The sequence below is a fragment of the Malus domestica genome, chromosome 15 (genome assembly GCF_042453785.1).
Source record: "Malus domestica chromosome 15, GDT2T_hap1".
NCBI classification, from domain to species: domain Eukaryota; kingdom Viridiplantae; phylum Streptophyta; class Magnoliopsida; order Rosales; family Rosaceae; genus Malus; species Malus domestica.
The window spans coordinates 10,352,038-10,372,620 of record NC_091675.1 but is presented as its reverse complement, the minus strand read 5'-3'; the positions used below and the strand labels follow the sequence as shown (position 1 = coordinate 10,372,620).

General features: G+C 36.3%; 2 protein-coding genes and 1 long non-coding RNA gene across 3 annotated transcripts; 2 read left to right on the top strand and 1 right to left on the bottom strand.

The window, feature by feature from the left end:
- Nucleotides 1-776: 776 nt before the first annotated feature.
- LOC139192596 (uncharacterized) lies at nt 777-1,674 on the top strand. The gene is made up of 2 exons (XR_011576809.1): nt 777-1,127; nt 1,453-1,674. It is a non-coding gene; the product is annotated as an uncharacterized lncRNA (long non-coding RNA).
- A 3,599-nt stretch (nt 1,675-5,273) lies between these two features.
- LOC103456303 (uncharacterized) lies at nt 5,274-12,759 on the top strand. Its single transcript, XM_008395998.4, has 12 exons — nt 5,274-5,735; nt 6,222-6,368; nt 6,481-6,595; nt 6,694-6,788; nt 7,720-7,823; nt 8,116-8,153; nt 8,975-9,210; nt 10,094-10,187; nt 10,277-10,467; nt 10,783-11,002; nt 11,406-11,573; nt 12,294-12,759. The coding sequence occupies exons 1-12, from the start codon at nt 5,529-5,531 to the stop codon at nt 12,464-12,466; spliced, it is 1,788 nt and encodes a 595-aa protein (XP_008394220.3). The 5' UTR covers nt 5,274-5,528; the 3' UTR covers nt 12,467-12,759.
- A 1,128-nt stretch (nt 12,760-13,887) lies between these two features.
- Nucleotides 13,888-19,607, bottom strand: LOC103456302 (MACPF domain-containing protein At4g24290-like). The gene is made up of 7 exons (XM_008395997.4): nt 18,915-19,607; nt 18,078-18,316; nt 17,761-17,962; nt 16,866-16,928; nt 16,274-16,466; nt 15,349-15,515; nt 13,888-14,822 (listed from the first exon to the last, which is right to left on the bottom strand). Exons 1-7 carry the CDS (start codon nt 19,230-19,232, stop codon nt 14,136-14,138), a joined length of 1,869 nt encoding a protein of 622 aa, XP_008394219.1. The 5' UTR covers nt 19,233-19,607; the 3' UTR covers nt 13,888-14,135.
- Nucleotides 19,608-20,583: the final 976 nt, after the last annotated feature.

Sequence of the window (20,583 nt, the reverse complement as noted above, 5' to 3'; positions counted from 1 at the left end):
ATCAATGTGCCACATAAGCTTTCAAATTTAAATTTTATATTTAAAATTTGATATCTTCTTAGGAAATGATCTTATTAATCCAATGTGCATTGTGCATGATGCATCGACCAACAAAAATGCATGAACCAGCCACCCCCACTTCATTCTCCAACGACGCCAATTCTTAATGAAGGAATTTTCCACCGAGTTACTTTGAATTGTTCACGTGTTCCAAGCAGAAACTACTCTTTTATTATCATTCATGTTCCTAGATGAAAAAACAATTATCATAAACTACTAGCAACAGGAACACACGTAATGCGTTAAAATGAGTTTCGAAAAGAAATACCAAATATTGAATAGAGAAGAAAAATATTAGATAACACTTGCATTATTCACGGGGTAATGCACATATCCCACTATTTACGAATTATTTATTGATAGTATAAATTTCATATTTTGAACCTTTAAATCTCTTAATTTTCATTTGAAGTTATTTTTTATAAAAAAAAATCATTCAAATCGGAGATCATTTAGCCATTAACATGTATGAAAATATTAAACGGTTCATGATGTTACTTAGTACTCACACTTTTAATCTGTTTCATACATTTGAATGTATAAACAATCTCCAATTCAAATGTTTTTTTGAATTTGTTCAAATAAAAATTTAAAAAGTTAAACAATCTTGATTATTAAATTTATATGGTGAGAATACGATACAGCAAAACGTGAGATACGTATGTTCTACGCGATTATCCAAAAATATTTATAACAAGGATCGAGTCGCGGTTCACGGGGCTACCGAACAGGTTTTGGCGGGAGTTGTTGATCCCTAAATCGTCTCCCCATGTTGTTTTAAAGCGCCCAAACCCAAACCCTACCCCTCAGAGGCCAAACCCTCAGACCAAAGGAAGGAAGCAGATATAAGAGATATGGCGACTCCGAGCTCAGCCAAGAAGTCGTACGAGAACCCCAAAGCAGAAGGGAGCCGTCGGTGACATGTTAAAGAAGAGAGGGCAGTACGCGGAGGCCCTCAAGTGGCCAACATCGACTACCATCTTTCTGTCAAGTACTTGTCCCAAAAGCATTTCCTCTCCGTCTGGCGCTTGTTGCCTCGAGGTTTTCCTCACGCTCTTCTTTTTCAGGTATACAATTTTGGCTTTTGGCTTTTCAGTTGCATTCAATCTTCGCATATGTTCAGTTATAGGGTTTGGAATTTTGTGGTGGTTTGCGTGCTAAGAAATATGGGGAAACAGAAATTAGAAAACTAGGAAACGATAACTTCAGTGGATAGGTGATAACGATATGACGGGTCTATAAGCGTGTCTGATCAGTTTGGCAATCGAGATTTAATTTTTGATCATTTTAGCCAATTACCCTAAATTAGAAATCTTTAATTTGGCGCGATGCTTTAATCGTGTTTTTTCGAAGAAAAGGTTGATGTTTTTACTATTGTTATCTTTGTTTCAGGAAAAAAAAACATTTACAGCTTGCTGAGGATGCCAATGATCTTGTAGAGCAGCAAAGAGCGAGTACCCAACTAGGTCGAACCTGTCATGAAATGTTTTTAAGATCCGAGGATGGTCATTACTCTGTTCACATCAACGCTCAAATTTATTCTTCATGTTTAACTGCAAATTTATTACCATGAAATATAACTGTATTCTTCATATATAATTAAATTGTTCCTTCCTTTATTGTGTATTTATTTTTTAGCACTGTGAGTTTGCAAACATGGAGAAGATAATAGCAATTGAACTTGATGACAAAGAAAAGGTCAGCGATTCATTCTGGTTATTGGAGAAACATACAAGAAGTTAAGAGAGTTCGAGAAAGCGCTTGAGTTTTACAAAAGGAGTTGGAGAGTACCCGTTAATTGGTCACTTGGAGGTACGTTGGCATTTTTGATAAAATTATACAACACGCCTTGTGTTTTGTTCTTTTTAACAAAGAAATATCATAGGTAGGATTCACAAAAATGCTTTTATAATTTTCTTAATGTGAATTAACATGATTTGTACTCTTTTCCGTCTGGTAGATACTTACGCTTAAGCATAATCGCTAATCCTCAGGGGCAGTCATTAGCTAAAATTGATGCTGGTAATGTTCTAGATAGGCTGACAATCGGCAATGAGTGTTAGAGGGGTATGAAAAAAGTTGCATGTATGGTTTTTATCAAGAGTTATTGCATTCATGCTCGTGGTTGTGCATATTTGAAATTATAAAATACAAGTTGGTGTCTTCTTTTTTTTATTTGACCTTAGGTGTTTGTCGTATCAAAATCTTGTATTTTACAATTTCAAATACACACAACCACGAGCATAAATGCAACAGCTCTTTAGAGAAACCATCCACGAGCATAAATGCAACAGCTCTTTAGAGAAACCATACCTGCAACTTTCTTCGTATGCCTCTAATGCTCTTTGCCCATTGTCAGCGTTGTTAGAACATTACCTACATCAATTTTAGCTAATGACTACCCCTAAGGATTAACGATTATGTGCAAGCGTAAGCATCTACCAAACAGAAAATAGTACATATCATGTTAATTTACACTAACAAATTATAAAAGCATTTTTGTTAATTCTACCTATGCTATTTCTTTGTTAAAAAAAACAAAACACAAGGCATGTTGTATAATGTTATAGAAAATGTCAACGTACCTCCAAGTCATCAATTAACCGGTACGTTCCAACTCCTTGTGTACCAGTCAAGGGCTTTCTTGAACTCTATTAGGTTCTCGTACATTTCTCCAAGAACCAGAATGAATCACTCAACTTTTCTTTGTCGTCAAGTTCACTTGCTATTATCTTCTCTAGTGAACAACTTGATTCAAACACAATGTCTCCTCTGTCAGATTTCGAACACCAATCCTCTGGCACATTTTATTTTTGAAGCTCTTTATTTTTTTGCCGTTTCAATTTGTCAATTAGCAGCTTCACTCTCCTACATGGAATTACTTTCATTAATGGTAACAAATACTTACATCTTACCGAAAATGAGTATTAACCATTCGTATTTAGTTTCCTTAGAACAAAATTCCGCTTTAATTTATATGATTAAAGGCATGCATCAAGGAATCTTCAACTTTATCAAATCTTATCATGAAGCTATGGTGCATATTATCTAGACTGGTGATGTTGCTGCTGTAACCTGTTGTTGAGGGCACAATGGTCTCTCGACTTCATTTCCCCCACTTCATCACATTCACTGTTTTACAGCGAAATGGTCTCTAGATTGGTGATGTTGCAGGGAGATTTGATAGCAGGCTACTGCAATTCAAGTTGGGTTGTTTCTTGCCATCTGTGAGAGCTCTATTGGGTCATCAACTATGGCGTTCCTTTCTGCTGCTCCGAAAACGATTCTCTTCAAGTTAAGAAGAGAGGTAACATGTGCTTATTGAAACCTCCAGTTAAAGAAGTTACCATACTAGACGACCTGAAGCTCCACAGTGACGTGTGGATGACGGAGCAAGCTGAGTTTTACCATCACATTATATTTAAATACTTGAGCCTTAAGAATATGCATTTTTTCTCTATATCTTCAGCCAGTCTCTGCTCAGTGGAAAACGGTGATCTCTATTCGGATTATGGACTAACAAAGTACATGCAAGAACTAAAACGAAATTAAAATGGTGGAAGCGTTGCATGCACTCCACTTTTGGCCGAGCGAGGTGCTTGGCATTTGTTGGTCCAGGAAATCTTGTAACTAGCTCTGTGCAAGTGTTACTTTATCTCCATGTCCATGTATCAATTGAATAATGGAGCAGCCAGCAAGTGGTGCCTACGTGTTTAATTTAATGCTAAAGCGGTAAAGTAATTGAGATCTCATGACTTTTGGAGCTTACTAAGGGGCTACATAAGAAGGATGAGTACCTTTTATAAGCGGTTAGACACACAAAAGAAAATTTACATCACACTGTTGTGGAGCATTTTTGCAATCCACGTCAAATGTATACAAATCACTACAACGGATGTAACTCAATTTTTAGGATAAACCACTAAAACTTTGTTGTTTCAGGCATTTCAGCCTCCTCATGTCCACAAGTCTAGCTTCCATACCAGCAGTAGATTTCGAATCCAAGACCTCCAGTTTTTAATTTGAAGGAAGCCTCGCAATCTGACATTTACCATTGAGCCACCAGCTCGTAATTCTTTGTTCTTTCTTATTTCTCTAACCTTTACCCCGAGTCCCATCGATGGTTGACCGTACTGGTCCTTGGACTTCCCAATTTTGAGTATTAACAAGGATACAAAAATTTGTGAATTACCATTTGGTAGCAAACATATCAATATGATAGAAGCAAAATCCGTAAATAATGACATTTTAGAATGAACTCACAGGACACACTACATGGTTTACAAGTAACAAGAAATAAACAAATAAATAAAACACAAATTTATAACACTCACTCAAGAGAAGCAACATTTAGATTTAGTAATTATAAACAAGTTAATTTAGAAGATGATGAGAGTGAAATTCATTGAAGTGTTGAATGCCTTTTGATAATCTAGACATTAACATAGTTAAGCAAAATTTTGGTCAAAGTTTATAGAAGTTATTGATAAACTGTTAGGATTACGTAAAATATCAAATGAAAAAAATAATTTGAACACAAGTATGGAACATACTGTAGGAGGAGAAAAAGTATAAAAATATTTAGAATTAAAATTAGAATATAACACAACACAAGAAAGTTTTGTAAACGGTGTCCCCATCTAATGAAACTTGTTAGTGAGAGCTTTTAAATAAAACTTTTATAGAAGTTATTACGACAAACTTATAATGTGGAATATCCTAAATTTCTTTACAACTTAGTGTAAAATATAGTTATGTGAGAGGAATTAAAAAAACAAAATCATTAAAGGCTTAAGATTGCCACTTAATAGTAGAAAATGGTACTTCGATTTAGTTACAAGTGAAATATTTTAAATTCAAATATTGTGAATGACGAATTTAATATATTGGCGAGAAATGCATTTTTGTTTTTGTGTTTGGAAACAAAGATCAAATTGGTGTGTCGTGTAAGCTTTTGGGGTCGGCAATCAAAAGAGGGAGTGGAATTAGAGATTCGGCAAAGCACGAGTTCAATAGAACATTATTACGATAAACTTATAATGTGGAACAGTCTAAATTTCTTTACAACTTAGTGTAAAATATCATTATGTGAGATGAATTAAAAAGAAATCATTAAAGGCTTAGGATTGACACTTAATTGTAGAAAAATGGTACTTCAATTCAATTACAAATGAGATATCTTAAGTTTGAATATGTACGATAAATGCATTTTTGTTTCATGTTTCGGGAATAAAGATCAATTTGGTGTGTCATGTGAGCTTTTGGGGTCGGCAATCAAAAGAGGGAGTGGAATTAGAGATTCGGCAAAGCACTAGTTCCCTTCCTCACTTTTTCGATAGATCATCAAATAATAAACAACTACAAATATCCCTCTCTCACTCCCTCACGCCTCTAATTCGATCTCACCGATCTCTCTCTCTTCTCCGAAACCTAAACCTCCAACTGAAAAGGAGAAGCAGGAGAAGATTATGGCGCCGCCAGTGGCAGCGGCAGCGGATGGTCAAGTCCAAGGCGGACAGCAGCAAGGAAGAGGAGGCGGGTTTGGTCAGAGCATCACTGGAATCATACGGATGGCTGTGTTTTGGTACTTCGCTTCCAAATTCTTTTCTCCCAAGAAGGCTCCTTCTGACCCCTCTCAGCTCAGCTCCAATCTCTTCCAAAAGGCTGAACCCCTGGTCTGCATCTCTCTCTCCATCTCTCTTTCTTTTCACCCATCAATTTCAAGTTCCGGCCTTTGTTTCCTCAAGAAATTTACAAATTGAAGTTAATATTCATTACTTGCTGGTTGTATCAGATGTATATTTGTAGCAGCTACGAGATATATATGTACATATTTGTAGCAGCTACGAGATATATATGTTTGTGTATATATATATGGACGTTGAAATGATAATTTTGAAGTGGAAAGGAAATGAACACATACGTTATGATTGTAGAACCAAAGTGGATATACAGGGAAAGATATACGCCGAATGAAAAGTGTTGATTGGTTATGGAAAAGATAGCATTTTGGGTTTAAATCTTCAACAGTTAAAAGGGTTAAGTCAATACTGCTGCTAAGTGTTATTCTTTTCTGGAGTATGCCTGATTTTGCCTTAATACTATTGAATCCTTTCTTATTATTAGAATTAAAATTATTGTAATTTATGTATTCTCCACAGGATATGTGGTTGTATATTTCCGAACGTGAAAAGTTCAATGAATTCGGCAGTGAACGTGAACTTGTGTGGCATGAAACTAATATCCCGTATGCCGTCTGGGGGCCAGAGAGTACCCGGACTCTGTCTACTAAGTACTATCCATCTGAGGTATTACTTTTAAACTTCTGTAAATTTGACACGGTCCATGTGTTTTCTCATGTGCTAGTATTTGGTAGGCTGCCAAATTCAAAGGTATAAGTAGAAATATTTCTTCTTTCAGGCCGTAAAGCACAATGGAAGTCTCTATGCTCATGTTTTCTTTGCACGCTCTGGTTACCCTCCAGACCCAACTGATCCGGAATATCAGCCTCTTGCTGCATTTGGAAAGACACACTGTAAGATTGTCTCCTAGATTTCATTTGTACATTTTCTTTTCAAATTCATCCATCTCATCATGAATACTGGAGTTAATTTCTCTTTTTGTTGCTGTCAGCTATTGTGACACACCTGCCAAAGTCAAAAGCTGATAAAAAGAGGAGTTTGCTTGGGGGCCCGAAAGATTCTGATGAGAAGGAACCACTTGTTGAGGTACGTTGTATTCTTTTCTATTTTCTATTTACAGAAATTGTTTAGATTACTACTGAGCACCAGTTGCTTCTCTTCTTGACCATTTTTTTATTTTTAGTTTTTGCTCCCTCTAGTGCTATTGTTTGTTAGCAATAAAATTGTCTGTATCTCAAATAAAAAGAAACAAAAAGATTACTATTAATAAATGAACTTTGAAATTTGATTACTAGAATCTCTTATCTATATGTTTGGTCTTTTTCTTGGGAGAAGAAACAGTAATTTTATAAAGAATTACACCATGAATAAGGGGTTGGGTGGGCTAGAAGAGTCCACCTGAAAGGGTCGAAAGGGATATTTGCTGAATTTTAATGGGAACTATGGATATGGATGGAGATATGGACGATTGAGTTCTAGACTTAATGGACCTAGAAAGAGCTTCAACTGTTGGCTTTATCTCATGGTTGGTTGCTAATTTAAAAGTTTTTTGGTATGGATCACACTGTCTGAGTCCTCTTTCTCACTTAAAAGTGGTTATATTGAACTATGGAGATTGGAACATTGTGGACCCTGGTGGGTCCGGGGGGTTGGGGGGTGGGGGGTGGGGAGGAATATTTTTTAATAGTTCAAGACTAGAAGGTTGGTGATATTCGATCAAGGGAGTCGGATACTGTGGCTGTTGGTGGGGTGATGGGGAGAATGAAGAATAGCCTAATTTGTTTCTGAACTCTTACAGTTACTTCAAGTTTGGTGTCGATTGGTCCTTGACCAACTTCTCTGTATCTTTGTCTTGGTTTTCAATATATTTGTATGTTATTTTTTAAAAAAAGATATAGAGAAGTTAGAACAGCAACTTCAAATTCTCATGATAAAAAACATGAGTTTCCGTCCTTTTTTTCTTCTTCTATGGTGCTATGGTTATTTATCCTGATGAAATTTATCTTGGTTACTCTAGGTAGTTGATGATACTCAAGGTGATTCTGAAGATGATGGTCCTGTGGAGTGGGTATCATATTGGAAACCAAATATTACTATTAATTTGGTTGATGATTTTACACGGTATGCTTTCTGAGTATGATGCAACTGTAAGGTTTTGCAAGTTCTTGACAGAATATTTTATTTAGCAGAACTTGCTTCCGAATTCGAAAGTTAAGATATTGTAGGCTAATTTCAATGGTATTTCATTTTGCCAAGTTCCTAAGATAAACTATTTATAAAATTGCAATTGGTGAATTATATTTTAAAGAGAAAATGTGCTTATTTCATATTGCTAGCATTTCTTTCTCCCACGTACAAGCATATTTTTCTCAAATGAATTTTCCATTTTTTGACTTTATTTTTTCCTCTGCAGGTACCCTCATAATGCTGTTCCACCTAATGTTGCCCCTTGTATCCTTCTAATTTGCCATACTGTCTTTCACAGCCATACTTTAGGGTCTTTTATGAAATTTGTACGGTGAAATATCTGTATTGGAATGTTTGTTAATGCTACAGTTCGTTGCATTACATGTTTCTGTGGCGTATACTAATTTGACTGTGAAGTACGTTGTGTTTGTCTATGTGCTTGTAAGTACACTCACCAACAAATATTGGCATATTATAGAATCTAGTGCTGTACACTTTCCCCTATTAATTTGGTTGCTGGTGATGGGGATCGATTGGACTACACCATATCATTGAAATTTCTGCATGATTGGTTTCGTGCTAACACATCTTAGTTCTGGACATTGGCTGACTAATATGTTTCCCTTATTCATTGTGTCTAACTACATGCTACAACAAAGTTATGCCTGGTGGTTAACGATTACCAGTTAAAAACATCTTAGTTTTCTGCCACTGCACACAAACTAGACACGTACCAACATTATAATTTTCTTCTGTTTTTTTATTCATTCATTTCTATTTTTGGTTTGCTTTCTGAGTTTCATGTTTTTTTATTCATTCATTTCTTGACACGTACAAAAATTGTATTCTTGGTGGTTGTATACATGGGTATGGTGCTTTTCAGTATGGAAAAAAATAATTTGGAATTTGTGTTTTTATTGTTAACATCATTGATTGAAAATATGTGATCTTCACAAGTTCTTTGATTTATGTTTGTCACCTTTGTCTTTTGGTTGTATCAAGCATTAACTTGACTAAAATGTGGGGTGTCTGAGGTAAAACATCCTAAGACTGTAGCTTTGATTTTCTTAACTTTAGATTTGCAGACTTGAATGTTGAGCCTAGTTCAGGGGACTACTTTCCAACTATTTTCTTCAATGAATTTTGGTTACTTCGAGATAAGTTGATACCAATTAATGAGACGGTGAAAGAATTGCCTCTAAATCTGGAGATAGGTCCCATAAGCATGACCAAATGGCAACTATTCCTGCAGATTGATCAGTCTTTTCAGATTCACCGTAGTTATGGAAGCATGCTCGAGGGTGAGGCTGATGAACTGAAGGTATTGCTTATTTTTGTTACTGTAGGAGATTTCTGGCGTTTACCTTTAATAAAATCAGTTATCAGATTTTGATATACTTCCTACAGTGCTTGAAGTATGGTAAATCAGATTATTGTTTGGGTCGATAAAAAAACTGGGGATTTCAAAAAATAAACAAAAGATATGCAATGTATTGTAATATAAGCATTGTAGGATGATTGGAGGAGAATGGTAAAGATTCCAATGTTATGATTAGGGGCAAAAGTTGCTGCCCATGGATAGCAATTCTCTCTGGTGAGGGTTTGGGTGTAGTGTTGAGTTTGGGAAACTGCTTTTTCCCATTCTTTTCCTAGGTTTTACAGTGTCACTATCCAACACCACTTCGATTGCTAGTATGTGTCGTCACCTCTTTCCTATGCAGTGATCTGGAATCCTGGGTTTCATATGGATCTTAGTGATGCGGAAATGGGGGAGTTTCCTTTTTTTTTTTCGTTTTTTTTTTTTGTTTTATCACAATTAGTGTTAAACTGCATCCTTCTAGGCAATCTCGGAAGAACTGGAAGTTGGATTTTTCAGGGACATTTCTTGTAAATCTTACTTCTGAAGGTTCTTTGCTAATGGGAGGGTGCTGAGAGTGAAGATAATTTGTTTCTGCACTGCCTTGGCTGTTTTGTGCTTATGGTTTAGGCGGTTTTGGTAGCCAAATTTGAGCTGGGTTGTTCCAGGATTGTGTGGCTTTGTAATGCAAGATGCATAAGTTATTTTGGAGGGAGGGGTGTGGTTCTGGGGATATGTGCTGTAGTGTTAATGTTTTTTCATGAATATTGCTGCTTGAGGACGAATTTGTGATATTTATTGGTTTTCTTGTTTTTTCAAATGCTAATTGATTTATTATGCTTTCCAGAGAGTATTCTTGGAAGGAAACCCTTACCTCCTTGTAATCACAATGGTTGTTTCTTTACTTCATTCAGTGTTTGACTTCTTGGCATTCAAGAATGGTAAGTATTGTTCTCTTTTGTTTTTGCTTGCTTAAAAACATAATGAGGATATGTGATGGATTTTTAGTCCAATTTTTCTTTCTCTGCAGATATTCAATTTTGGAACAAAAATAAATCTATGGAAGGACTATCTGCAAAGTCTGTTATCGTGAGCTTCATATGTCAGCTCATTGTCTTCCTCTATCTACTTGATAATGATACTTCATGGATGATACTTGCAAGTTCTGGAATTGGCTGCTGCATTGAGTTTTGGAAAATTGGGAAGGCCATGCACATAGAGGTATCGGATTAAATTTGCATAATGTTGCAGAAGTGATTAGGCCAAATAAATCACCTCACTTTGTTTTTTGTATTGTTTCTCCTCATTTTTTTGACATTCTAGCTACTCTTTTGGAGTTACGCTCATGAGTTTGGAATGAGTGTGTAGAACGTTTGTTTGCATCTTCTTTTAAATTTATTCCTGCAAAATATCAGGAATCCTCTATACATTTGAAACTCTGCAGATTTGATACTCAGTGCCATAACAAAGCTATTTTAAATAATGATCCTGATCTCTAGCTTATAAGCTTAATATTTGTGTCTTTTCCATCTCCAGATTGATAGAACCGGGAGGATACCTAAGTTGAGGTTCCGAGACCGTGAGTCATATGCAGGGAATAGGACAAAAGAATATGATGATATGGCAATGAAGTATTTGTCATATGTGCTCTTCTTCCTTGTTGCATGCTCTGCTATTTACTCACTTAAGTACGAGCGTCACAAGAGCTGGTATTCTTGGATTCTGTCTTCACTCACAAGCTGTGTCTACATGTTTGGTAAGTTCTCGGTTCCCCCCATTGTTTTTATATGCTAATATTTCTCCTTACTGTAGTCGAAAATTGCACAACTTGGTCATCAGTTTAAACCGTTTCAGTACTCTGTATGATTGTGTCAAAGATGGTATGAGGGACCTCATATTGAGGCTGCACTAATCACTATATTTCAGGATAGCTTTATATTTTTCACTTTCCAGTGAGAATTAAGTTAGTACTACCATTTTCATTAACTTTGGTAACCCTGGTTTAATTGACTTTGAAGAGAGTTTGCACTTCAAAATAATGAGTTGACGACATAAATGTCAATCTTCCTATATTGCATATATTGGTCGTTAGTCTTATTTGTGGTTAAAAATTGATGATTGCTGGTGTCACACTTGTTTTTAATACATTGTCGCTGCAGGTTTTATTATGATGTGCCCTCAATTGTTCATTAACTATAAGCTGAAGTCAGTGGCTCATATGCCGTGGAGGCAGATGACATACAAGTTCCTCAACACCATCATTGATGATCTATTTGCCTTCGTCATAAAAATGCCAATGTTACATCGCCTTTCCGTCTTCCGTGATGGTGAGTTGTGGTTTATTTTCTGCAGTAGTCATATACCATAAAATCTGTGTTCTTTTTTGGTCCATAACCTGTGTGTTTGGGGTTACATTGTTACCTCGTTGAAATTTGAGTGAGCTAGTAAACATTGGTGGCAGAATCCTGTTTAGGTTACCATCATGTTGATATGTCAACCAGTGTGACGTGGCTCATAAAAAATAGTGCATCCTTAAAGCTGTGTGTTGGACTGAAAACCCAAACAACCGTAATCTTCTTGTTTGGGAAGCAGTGTGTAGATGCTTAGTTATGATATTTGAAATGCTGTTAAGATTAATCTTTGGAGGGTAAACTGTCAGTGATTTGCATTTGTGTTCTGGATTCTCCTTTTGTAAAACACTACTACTAAGCTAGAAATTTGTGTCTAGCTTTTTCTTTCTCAAGTTCAAGTGCCGGGAACACGGTGCAGTAATACCCATTGTAATAATAAAATTAGTTGGACACTTGTAAAAAAAATAAAAATGTTTTCCATCCAATTGTATGATTACACTTGGTGGATCGGGCTGTATTCCCGCACACTGAAAATTTTCTCCTCAAGTTCGCCCATTCTTGTACCTAGGTTAGCGTGTTACATTTAAGCGACTATCTTATTCTGAATTCAAGATTCTGTGTTTGTTTGAATGCTGGTTGGACTTTGGTTCGTATATTTATCTCCCCGTTTTACTGATTTTCATTCTTGGCTGGCAGATGTCATATTTCTGATATACGTATACCAGAGATGGGTCTACCCAGTCGACAAGAAGCGTGTCAATGAATTTGGTTTCAGTGGTGACGATGAGGTCACGGGTGGTGCAGAGATCACGGATGGTGCAGATGTCACTGCTGTTAAGGAAGAAGAAGAGGAGAAGAAAACCAAATAAGCTGTGATGTTTTATAGATGATTTCGGTTTTGTACAACGAATTGTAACTCAATTAGGGTCAACATTATTCTCAAAATCTTGTTTTCTCCTTTTTGGTTTACGTATTTAAATTAGGTCTTGTTTTAGTAAATGTTTGGTTGCAGGCCATGGCCGGTAGGGTAAGTAAGCTCTTCGGAGGAGGTGATCATATTTTGGTCTGGTTGGAGGGAGTGTTCTAACTAGGTCCTTTGTTTCAACTTTGAATATGTTCACTTTTCTTGGTCCCATTGATAATGCCACATTTTGATATTTCATTTGTTTCTGTAATATTTTTCTTACTGGCTCTGGCTGCTTTTAGAGTAGTGGAGCATGAAATATTTCGTCAATTTTGCGACATGATTATTAGGTTGATAGGCAAGTTGAAATATTCGATTTTATTTGTACTTTTCAAATCCTTTGGGGTTGCTTATCTTTATGCCATTACGGGTAAAAGGTCCCGCTCAAGACGCTAGGCGGTTGGGTATCACCATGATGAATTCTTAAGACTTTAAAAATTAAGAAAGGGTCTCGAGCCCGTCTAGGCTTTATGCCTAGCCTGCTTCAAGGTGGGTCTAAATAGGCCAGATGGTTTTATAAATTTTTTTGTTTTAAATTATATTTAAGAAAATAGCTTGGGTCGCATCTCAAAATATAGATAATTTTTAGTTATATTTTTAACAAAATGTAAAAAATTAGTTAGATATTTAAAGAATCACTCATTATTGCTTATTCCTCATATTTTATACATGCTATAATATTTTATATAAATTAGATAATAAATTTAATCAAAATTAAAAAAACTGCCTTGTTCCTTAAGTGCTAGGCTCTTACCTGCTGCCGGACTACCATCTATCGATTTTTAGAACATCGTCGGCGTGTCGTGTTGGGAATTCCAGTTATTATTTTAATCCAATCCGAAAATTTTGAAAACCATTCCTAGGAAAAAAAAAAACAATTTTAGACAAATTTGAATGTCCATGTAACGGTTTCTGAAAATTCCTAATCCAAACATTCTTTTTCACAGTAGTAATTTATATTTTCCATTTTCAAATTGCTAACGAATATAAATCAAAATTCCCTTTCTTGGAACCTAAAAACCCCTTCCATCTTTGGAAAGGATCCTCGCCGGATCCTAAGGACTCCTTAATCGTGATCATTCATCGTACATCGCTCATCCAAAGTAAAAGGAAATAACAAGATTATGATTTATATGATGCGTAAGCGACACTTATCATACTTTTCATATCGTATTTCTACCTATTCTCTGGTAAGAGTAGAACTCACTGACACGTGTAGGTCTCATCTCTACTAGAGAGGTGTGATGCAAACGTGGTGTGAAAAATAGGATAAGAGTAGCATTTTTGTTATACGATTAGACAAGGAAAATAAAAACAACACAGAGATTCAAAAACGAAACCACAACAAACCAACCTAGTCAATTAACTCACCCAATTCAAATATCCAAATATCACCACAAAGACAAGTTCAATCTACTTAACAAAAGAATAAAGAAGAATTTACATAGGAAGTTACATATTACAAAATAAATTATGTACAACCAAACCCAAACTCGACAAACTTTTCAACAGAATCCCTGCCTTCCATCTGAGAGATGCGAATACGAACATCCGAGTATGTGGCACACGAGCTTTCAGTAGTTATCTTGCATCTCTTCATCAGGCAAAATCATGGTCAGCAGAGAATACTTGACTCGTAGAGATATTTTACCATTCTCAGCGATAAGCCTTGCCCCCGACACAACCCAATACCCAGGTGAATCCTGCGGTCCTCTTGTCATTTCCGTCGTGTCCACAAACCTCAATAGTTTAGGTGTCTGTGTTGGCACTGGAGGGCCCCCAGGATAAACAGCCGAGTTTATGTTCACATCAGCAGGCTGAGGAGGTTGCTTCTTAGCACTCGAGAATCGGGTGCTAATAAGGGTTGAAATTAATCCAGATTTCTGCGCCAAGCCAGGGGAACCATCCCACTCAGCCTGTCTAACATTAGTCGCACCTATTACTTTAGAAAAATGAAGCCGTAAAAATAAAACTTTCTTCAGGCCAGAGTCTCCAACTTCAAAGTGAGCGCCAGTGACGACAGACAAATCATCATTAGCCTCAACAGGAGCTGTGCAGACATGAGAGAAGCTCTTCCATTGAACCTTTTCGAAGTATCTACGGTCTGATGAAAGTTTAGAGATATTTCCATTCACTGCATCCTGGAGCTGGAAGGTCTTTGGCAGCGTAGAGAGATGCTGCAGGTGAATTGCCAAGCAGTTGCTTCTTTTTCCCTCCAAATACAACCGGAGGCCAGTCACCGGCTTCTTACCCACATCAACCTATTATGTAATTCATCAAAAATCAATCACCATGATGCTAACTAAAAGCATAATAAACCATAATAAACCATAATCTACCACCATAAGAACTCTGCAATGTCATTTCCTGTAAACTATTTAAACACTTTTTCCTGTATCATAAGGAGATAGGGAGGGGGGAAGAGACTAACCGCAACACTCAAGTTTTTGGTATTTTAACTATGAATATGCATTGTTGAGAGAGTGAGGGTATAGGCTATTAAATAGCTGCTAATAACGTAGAGGTATCACTAGTAAAATATCATAGTCAAGCTTATGCTAACAGAAAATAATGATCATACATTCCCTAAATTGTTTGTGAATGCTTAATGCTTAATCTATCATCTTTTCAGTCAACTTTAACTAATGGAAAATCCAGGAGAATACATCCATTTTTACATGCATTATGAGGACAAAGATCTAAAGAAAACACAGAAAGCTTTTCTATCTTCAAGAAAACACAGAAAGCTTTTCTATCTTCAAGAAAACACAATACTAATACCATTACCGGATTTGTGTTAACATAAAGCTTAGGACCCATGAAGCTAAACTGTAAAGATGCACCGCTTTGCTGCTGCCTCTGAGGACCAAGAGCAAGCTCACCAAACACCGGTGCCCACTGCCTTGGAAGTTGAAACTCCAAAAATTGATGCAGCTCTTCAATTGGCGGTTTATCTGTGCTTGATGAAAATTGGAAAAGGTAAAACAATTGTACTACATTTTCCTTTATTTCTCATAAGTTGTACAAAAAATTAAACAGAAATTTGAGAGAAATTTGGATTAGTATGAAAATGGTAGATTGTCGATTTGCTACTAAGAACCAGGAGAAAATATAAGATATACGAATCTACCTGTACAGAATTGGATGTTTATACATTTCTGGGATGGAGTCACTAACATAAGTTTAACCTTTATTCATAAGAAACTCGGCAAATCACAGGAATAAAAATCCAAACACTCGGACTATTATTTATGTCGTTCTCTAGAAAGTACATTCATTAAGAATAGATAGTCTTATGTAAAGCATGCTGTTGACAAAATTATGACTACAAAAACTATTCTGTTATCACAGCTATCCAAGCTTAAGCTGCCAGGAGGAGAACCCAACAAAGCACATGGAGGTTACCACAAAACAGGACACCTACATACTTGCCCTCCAATGAGTATTCGATTCAGATGTAACTCACCAAAAAAGACACCTTCATCGCCCTCAAATGAGTACTGGATTCAGATGCAACTCACAAAAAAGGACATTATAAAAGCTAAGCATAACTAGGTGAATTTTGAAACTGTAGGGCACAAGTAAATTTCATAAAAAGCCTGTTGTGTTGTGTCTTATTGGATATTATTTTTAGAGGATATTAGTTCCCTCGGCAAGCAATTAGAACTTTATAAATAAATTAATTTGCTAAGGAAAGTAGGATTCAGCTTACAACGAAGATAGAGATTAATAGCATGGCTCAAAAATCCACTCCCATGTATCCCACTCAGTAAGGATTGGATAGGAACTAATGACATTGAGATCACATCAGGTTCAGTCTGAACTGTTTGACACCAATCATTGTGGGGCAGATTTTTATACAAGCTTCCACCCTTCCGCTTGCACATGAATTTAATATCCTGAAACTGAATTACAAACCCAAGATTTAAGACATTAAACAAATGAGGCTAGAAAGGCATCCCCTGCAGAACTGCATACAGTTTTAACCTCTGCACGCTCCAAAATTTAAGATGCGACTAGAAGCAAGAAATTATATCAAAAAGCTTATAATTATATCAAAAAGCTTATAGCAAGAAAAGATAAGGACATATAACATGTTATGGGTAACCCAATATGAAAAATATGATTTTGGTAAGCACCACAACATGACGACAATGACAGCATTGTTACTGATACAGATGGTTACAGGAGTGTTCAATAACAATCAGAACCTGCAATGTACACTTGGTCTATGTTGTACCAAGAAGAATCTTTGACCCAACAAAAGTCCAATTTAAAAAGAGATATTTCTTCTCTTTTCTCACCTCTACAGATGCATAAGAACTGGATGGGATATTATCCATGATAGCCCTCGACTCCTTGACTAACTGAAACAAATTAAAACAGAGGTTAAGTACGCTATAGAATATGACATGATATAAATCTGGCATTATTTTCATTGTATGAAGGCACGGTAGCAAAAGAAATGCATCAGCTAAATCAAACCAATTCCATTATACATTCAATAGTGTTCTATATTGAGTCTCAATAACATAATATGTTTGAAATAGTACTCAAATTTAAATAAAAACTTTAGTTTCAAGAAAATTATAATGAACCACCACAAAGAACCATCACAAAGTGACAAGACACGACCTCTATAGTGAAATCACACATGAAAGCTATTCAAAAAAAAGAAAGGGACAAAATTCACGAATACAATTTGACAGGTTTGAGCAGATACCAACTTAATTAAGTCCAGGCACATAAGCACTGACCAAAGTAAATTTCAAGAACCTTCTTACTGTTGCAGGTGGAAAAAACAAAGGATACACAAAACAATAGTCTGCATCTAAATTGATAAACAAAATGTAAATTGTACATCTTCCTCAACAGTGAAACACGAAAACCTGCAGCAATCCAATGATAGGAACAATCCTTTATTCCAGTTCTTCTTCAAGGATCATAGTTTGCACTAGGGTTTCTGACAAAATGGTTTACATGACCTGCAGAAGCATTACTAATAAAAGTGCTAGGTTTGCTCCTGAGTAAAACCTTCTGGCACAGAAACACTCCCTAAGTGGTTTCTTAGGAAGCATTTCAAAGAGAGTATGTAAAAGCATGTGCGGTTTTAAAAGCAGTTTCTATGTGCTACAACCAAAAGCACGTTTGTTTGAATTGAGTGGTATTAAGTGTAGCATAGGATTGAATTGTTCAAACCTTATCTCTCTCATACAACTTTTCGGAAGTGAGACTAGAGTGAGCAGTTGCATCTATATATATTTTATCAGCCATGTCCTTCAATTTTTTCTGAACATCAGCAGGTTGGAGAGGCGAGGAGTGCTGCTGCTTGGCATATATGGTATCCCTTCCACCCATTTTGATCCCAACGATGACATGTGTGCCATACTTGTCGATAAACCTGGAAAGAAAGAAAGAATGAATGGGTGAATGAAATGTTAAATGAGTTTGTTTGTTTGTTTTGTAAAGTTGTGTGGTATGAGCATTCGATGGGAATGGGAGGATTAAGCAGTAACCTAGCAAGTGCGGCGGGATCCCAGGAGGAGGGGACAGCTTGTTTGATATGGTCACACAAGGCAACCTGGGATTTATCGAGAGCAACGCTGTAGAGGGTGATGGAGACTCCATCAAAAGCAAGTGTTTTGGTGTTGGCAGCGTCCTTTTGCCATCCTCCTGTAAACTCAAAAGCTGTATTGAACTGCCCTGTTGGTATTTTACCTGACACACCCACTTCCTGGTTGAATTGCTCCGACATCTACAATCAATTAACAATTAATTAATTCTCACGCATTCTTATTAAGGGGGTGTATTTAATTGGATTTATAAATCCATGAATTTTGAGGGAGTTTAATTGATTTGTAGAGTCCATGTAAAATTTTAATTCAATTCCCTCGTAATCTTGGGGGTGGGGGGAGATGTGAGATTTGTGAATGCTTAACCTACACCACAAAATCTCTCCAATTTCCTCAAATTCCTAAACCTTTTAAAATTGAATACACAATGTTATAAACTTCTTTAAAATACTAAATGAATACATCCAAATTTCTAAGAATTTTAATAAACCATCTTATAATCATGATTAAATACACCTTAAATTTCAGAAAATCACTTCCTAATTGAATACCCCTATATTTATTAAAAAATTAAAATCATCCAAATTTCTAAGAATTTTAATAAACTGCCTTAAAATCATGATTGAATAACCGTTAAATTTCATAAAATCACTTATAATACTGATTGAATACCCTTATATTTATCAAAAAAATTAAAACACCTCATAACCCCAACTGAATACACATCCAATTTCGATTTTCAATTTCTAATTATATCTCAAGAAAAATGGTGAATTAAACCTGTTGGAAGGAGAGGACGTCAGAGGCGAACCGCATGCGCTCGCCTTTGTCGCATTTGATGGACTTTGGGACATTGGGTATGCAAACGCCGCCTGCGCCTGGAACCGCAATCTCTCGAACTTGATCATCATCGATGACGATCAACCGACTATCAAGCCCTGACTGCTGCCTCTTGCAGTACTTGAGCTTCAAGTCCACGGTCAAATCATACCCCAACCCTATCGACTGTATTGCAAGCTCCGCCTCCGCCGCCGCCCTTCTCTTCCCACTCGTCCGACCGCTCATCTCTCCCTGTGTATTTTTCTCCCACTTTCTCATCAACCAAACACCTTTACCAGGATGGATGGACTGCCAAGCGAACCGGCGGCCGTCTTGTTCGTTTTTCTTCTCTTGGTTGCCTTTGTTTTATCGAAGACTGGTCAACACAGATACAAATATTATTACAACAATATAAAAATGCATTTATTATTAATTGGTGGTGTTGTGCGTTTGTGTTTTGTATGGAGGGTGGGGGCGGGGGTGGGTGGGGGTTTGACTAGGCGGAGGCTGGACCATAGACACTGGTGTGGCCTTCGAGAGAGCAAGTCAAACGTTTTGCGCTGGCGTATGCTTCTGGGAAGATGCTGCTGCAGGCAAATTAGCTGCCCTTGGAGTTTTAGCAAGTCTATCGTTTTCGAAGGAAATACCATTGATACGTATTTGAAGGTAAAAAATTTCTCAAAAAAGAAAAATTAAAGGTAGAAAAAACAAATTTGAAGGTAAAAATTTTCTCAAAAAAAGAAAAATTAAAGGTAGAAAAAAGTTTTAACTGGTATGTTAATTTTATGTGAATTGACATATGAAAGCACTTTTAAAGTAGATGTCAAAGTTTTATTTTTATCAACCGATAGATTTTGTTAGATTAGTCACCGATAGGGTTCGAACTCACACTTTCATGCAAGAGCGCAGTATTTATCTACCATTGTGGTAAAGGGCCACTTGCTAAGTAGATGTCAAATTTAAACATCAATGATATTTGATGGCTTATGTAGCAATTTAACATTTTTTACAATTTTTTGCTCCACCTGATATATTAAATAATAATGTCATTCTATATTTTATTTTTATCTTTTTGGGGTTTCAATTATTGAGGTAACCAATCAAATACTTATAACACACAACATTTATTATATATTGCTACCATTTTTTATTGTTGTATGTTTATGTGGCATTTTTGACATTTCCTTTAGGAATGCTCTTAGACCATCTCCAACTAAATGGTCTAGAGGGCCGAAAAACACCAAAAAACCTTCTCTAACCGAAGGATAGGCCAGATGGGTCATGGGTCCCACTGGACAAAAAATGGCCAAAGGGCCAACCAACTAGCCCAAATAAGCCAGTCAGCCAGCCCTGAGCTAAGCAATAAATTTGAGCATTTTTGTCGAATATAACCGACAGGAATGCTAGGCCAAATTTCAAATGCAACAGCTAGCTTACGTCAGGTACCGTTGGATTCAATTTTTTTTTTTTTTTGGTTTTTTGGGCCAATTTTTTTTTTTAATTCTTAAAAAATCTAATTTTTTTTCCTATAAATACCTAAATCATTCATTCACCATTCCTCACAAAATTTTCACCATTTCAATTCTCATATTTTCTTACCTCTTTCAAAAATATAAGTTGTTTTTAAATT

Bases quoted from the DNA above. Each gene is read 5' to 3' on its own strand.
- LOC103456302 (XM_008395997.4), bottom strand. From the start codon at position 19,232: ATGAGAAAGTGGGAGAAAAATACACAGGGAGAGATGAGCGGTCGGACG. The intron at 16,929-17,760 runs GTTTGAACAATT...AATTTGTTTCAG, and splicing joins AGTTGTATGAGAGAGATAAG to TTAGTCAAGGAGTCGAGGGC. The intron at 16,467-16,865 runs GTGAGAAAAGAG...TTTGTAATTCAG, and splicing joins GTTCTTATGCATCTGTAGAG to TTTCAGGATATTAAATTCAT.
- LOC103456303 (XM_008395998.4), top strand. From the start codon at position 5,529: ATGGCGCCGCCAGTGGCAGCGGCAGCGGATGGTCAAGTCCAAGGCGGA. The intron at 6,369-6,480 runs GTATTACTTTTA...TTCTTCTTTCAG, and splicing joins CTAAGTACTATCCATCTGAG to GCCGTAAAGCACAATGGAAG. The intron at 11,574-12,293 runs GTGAGTTGTGGT...CTTGGCTGGCAG, and splicing joins CCTTTCCGTCTTCCGTGATG to ATGTCATATTTCTGATATAC.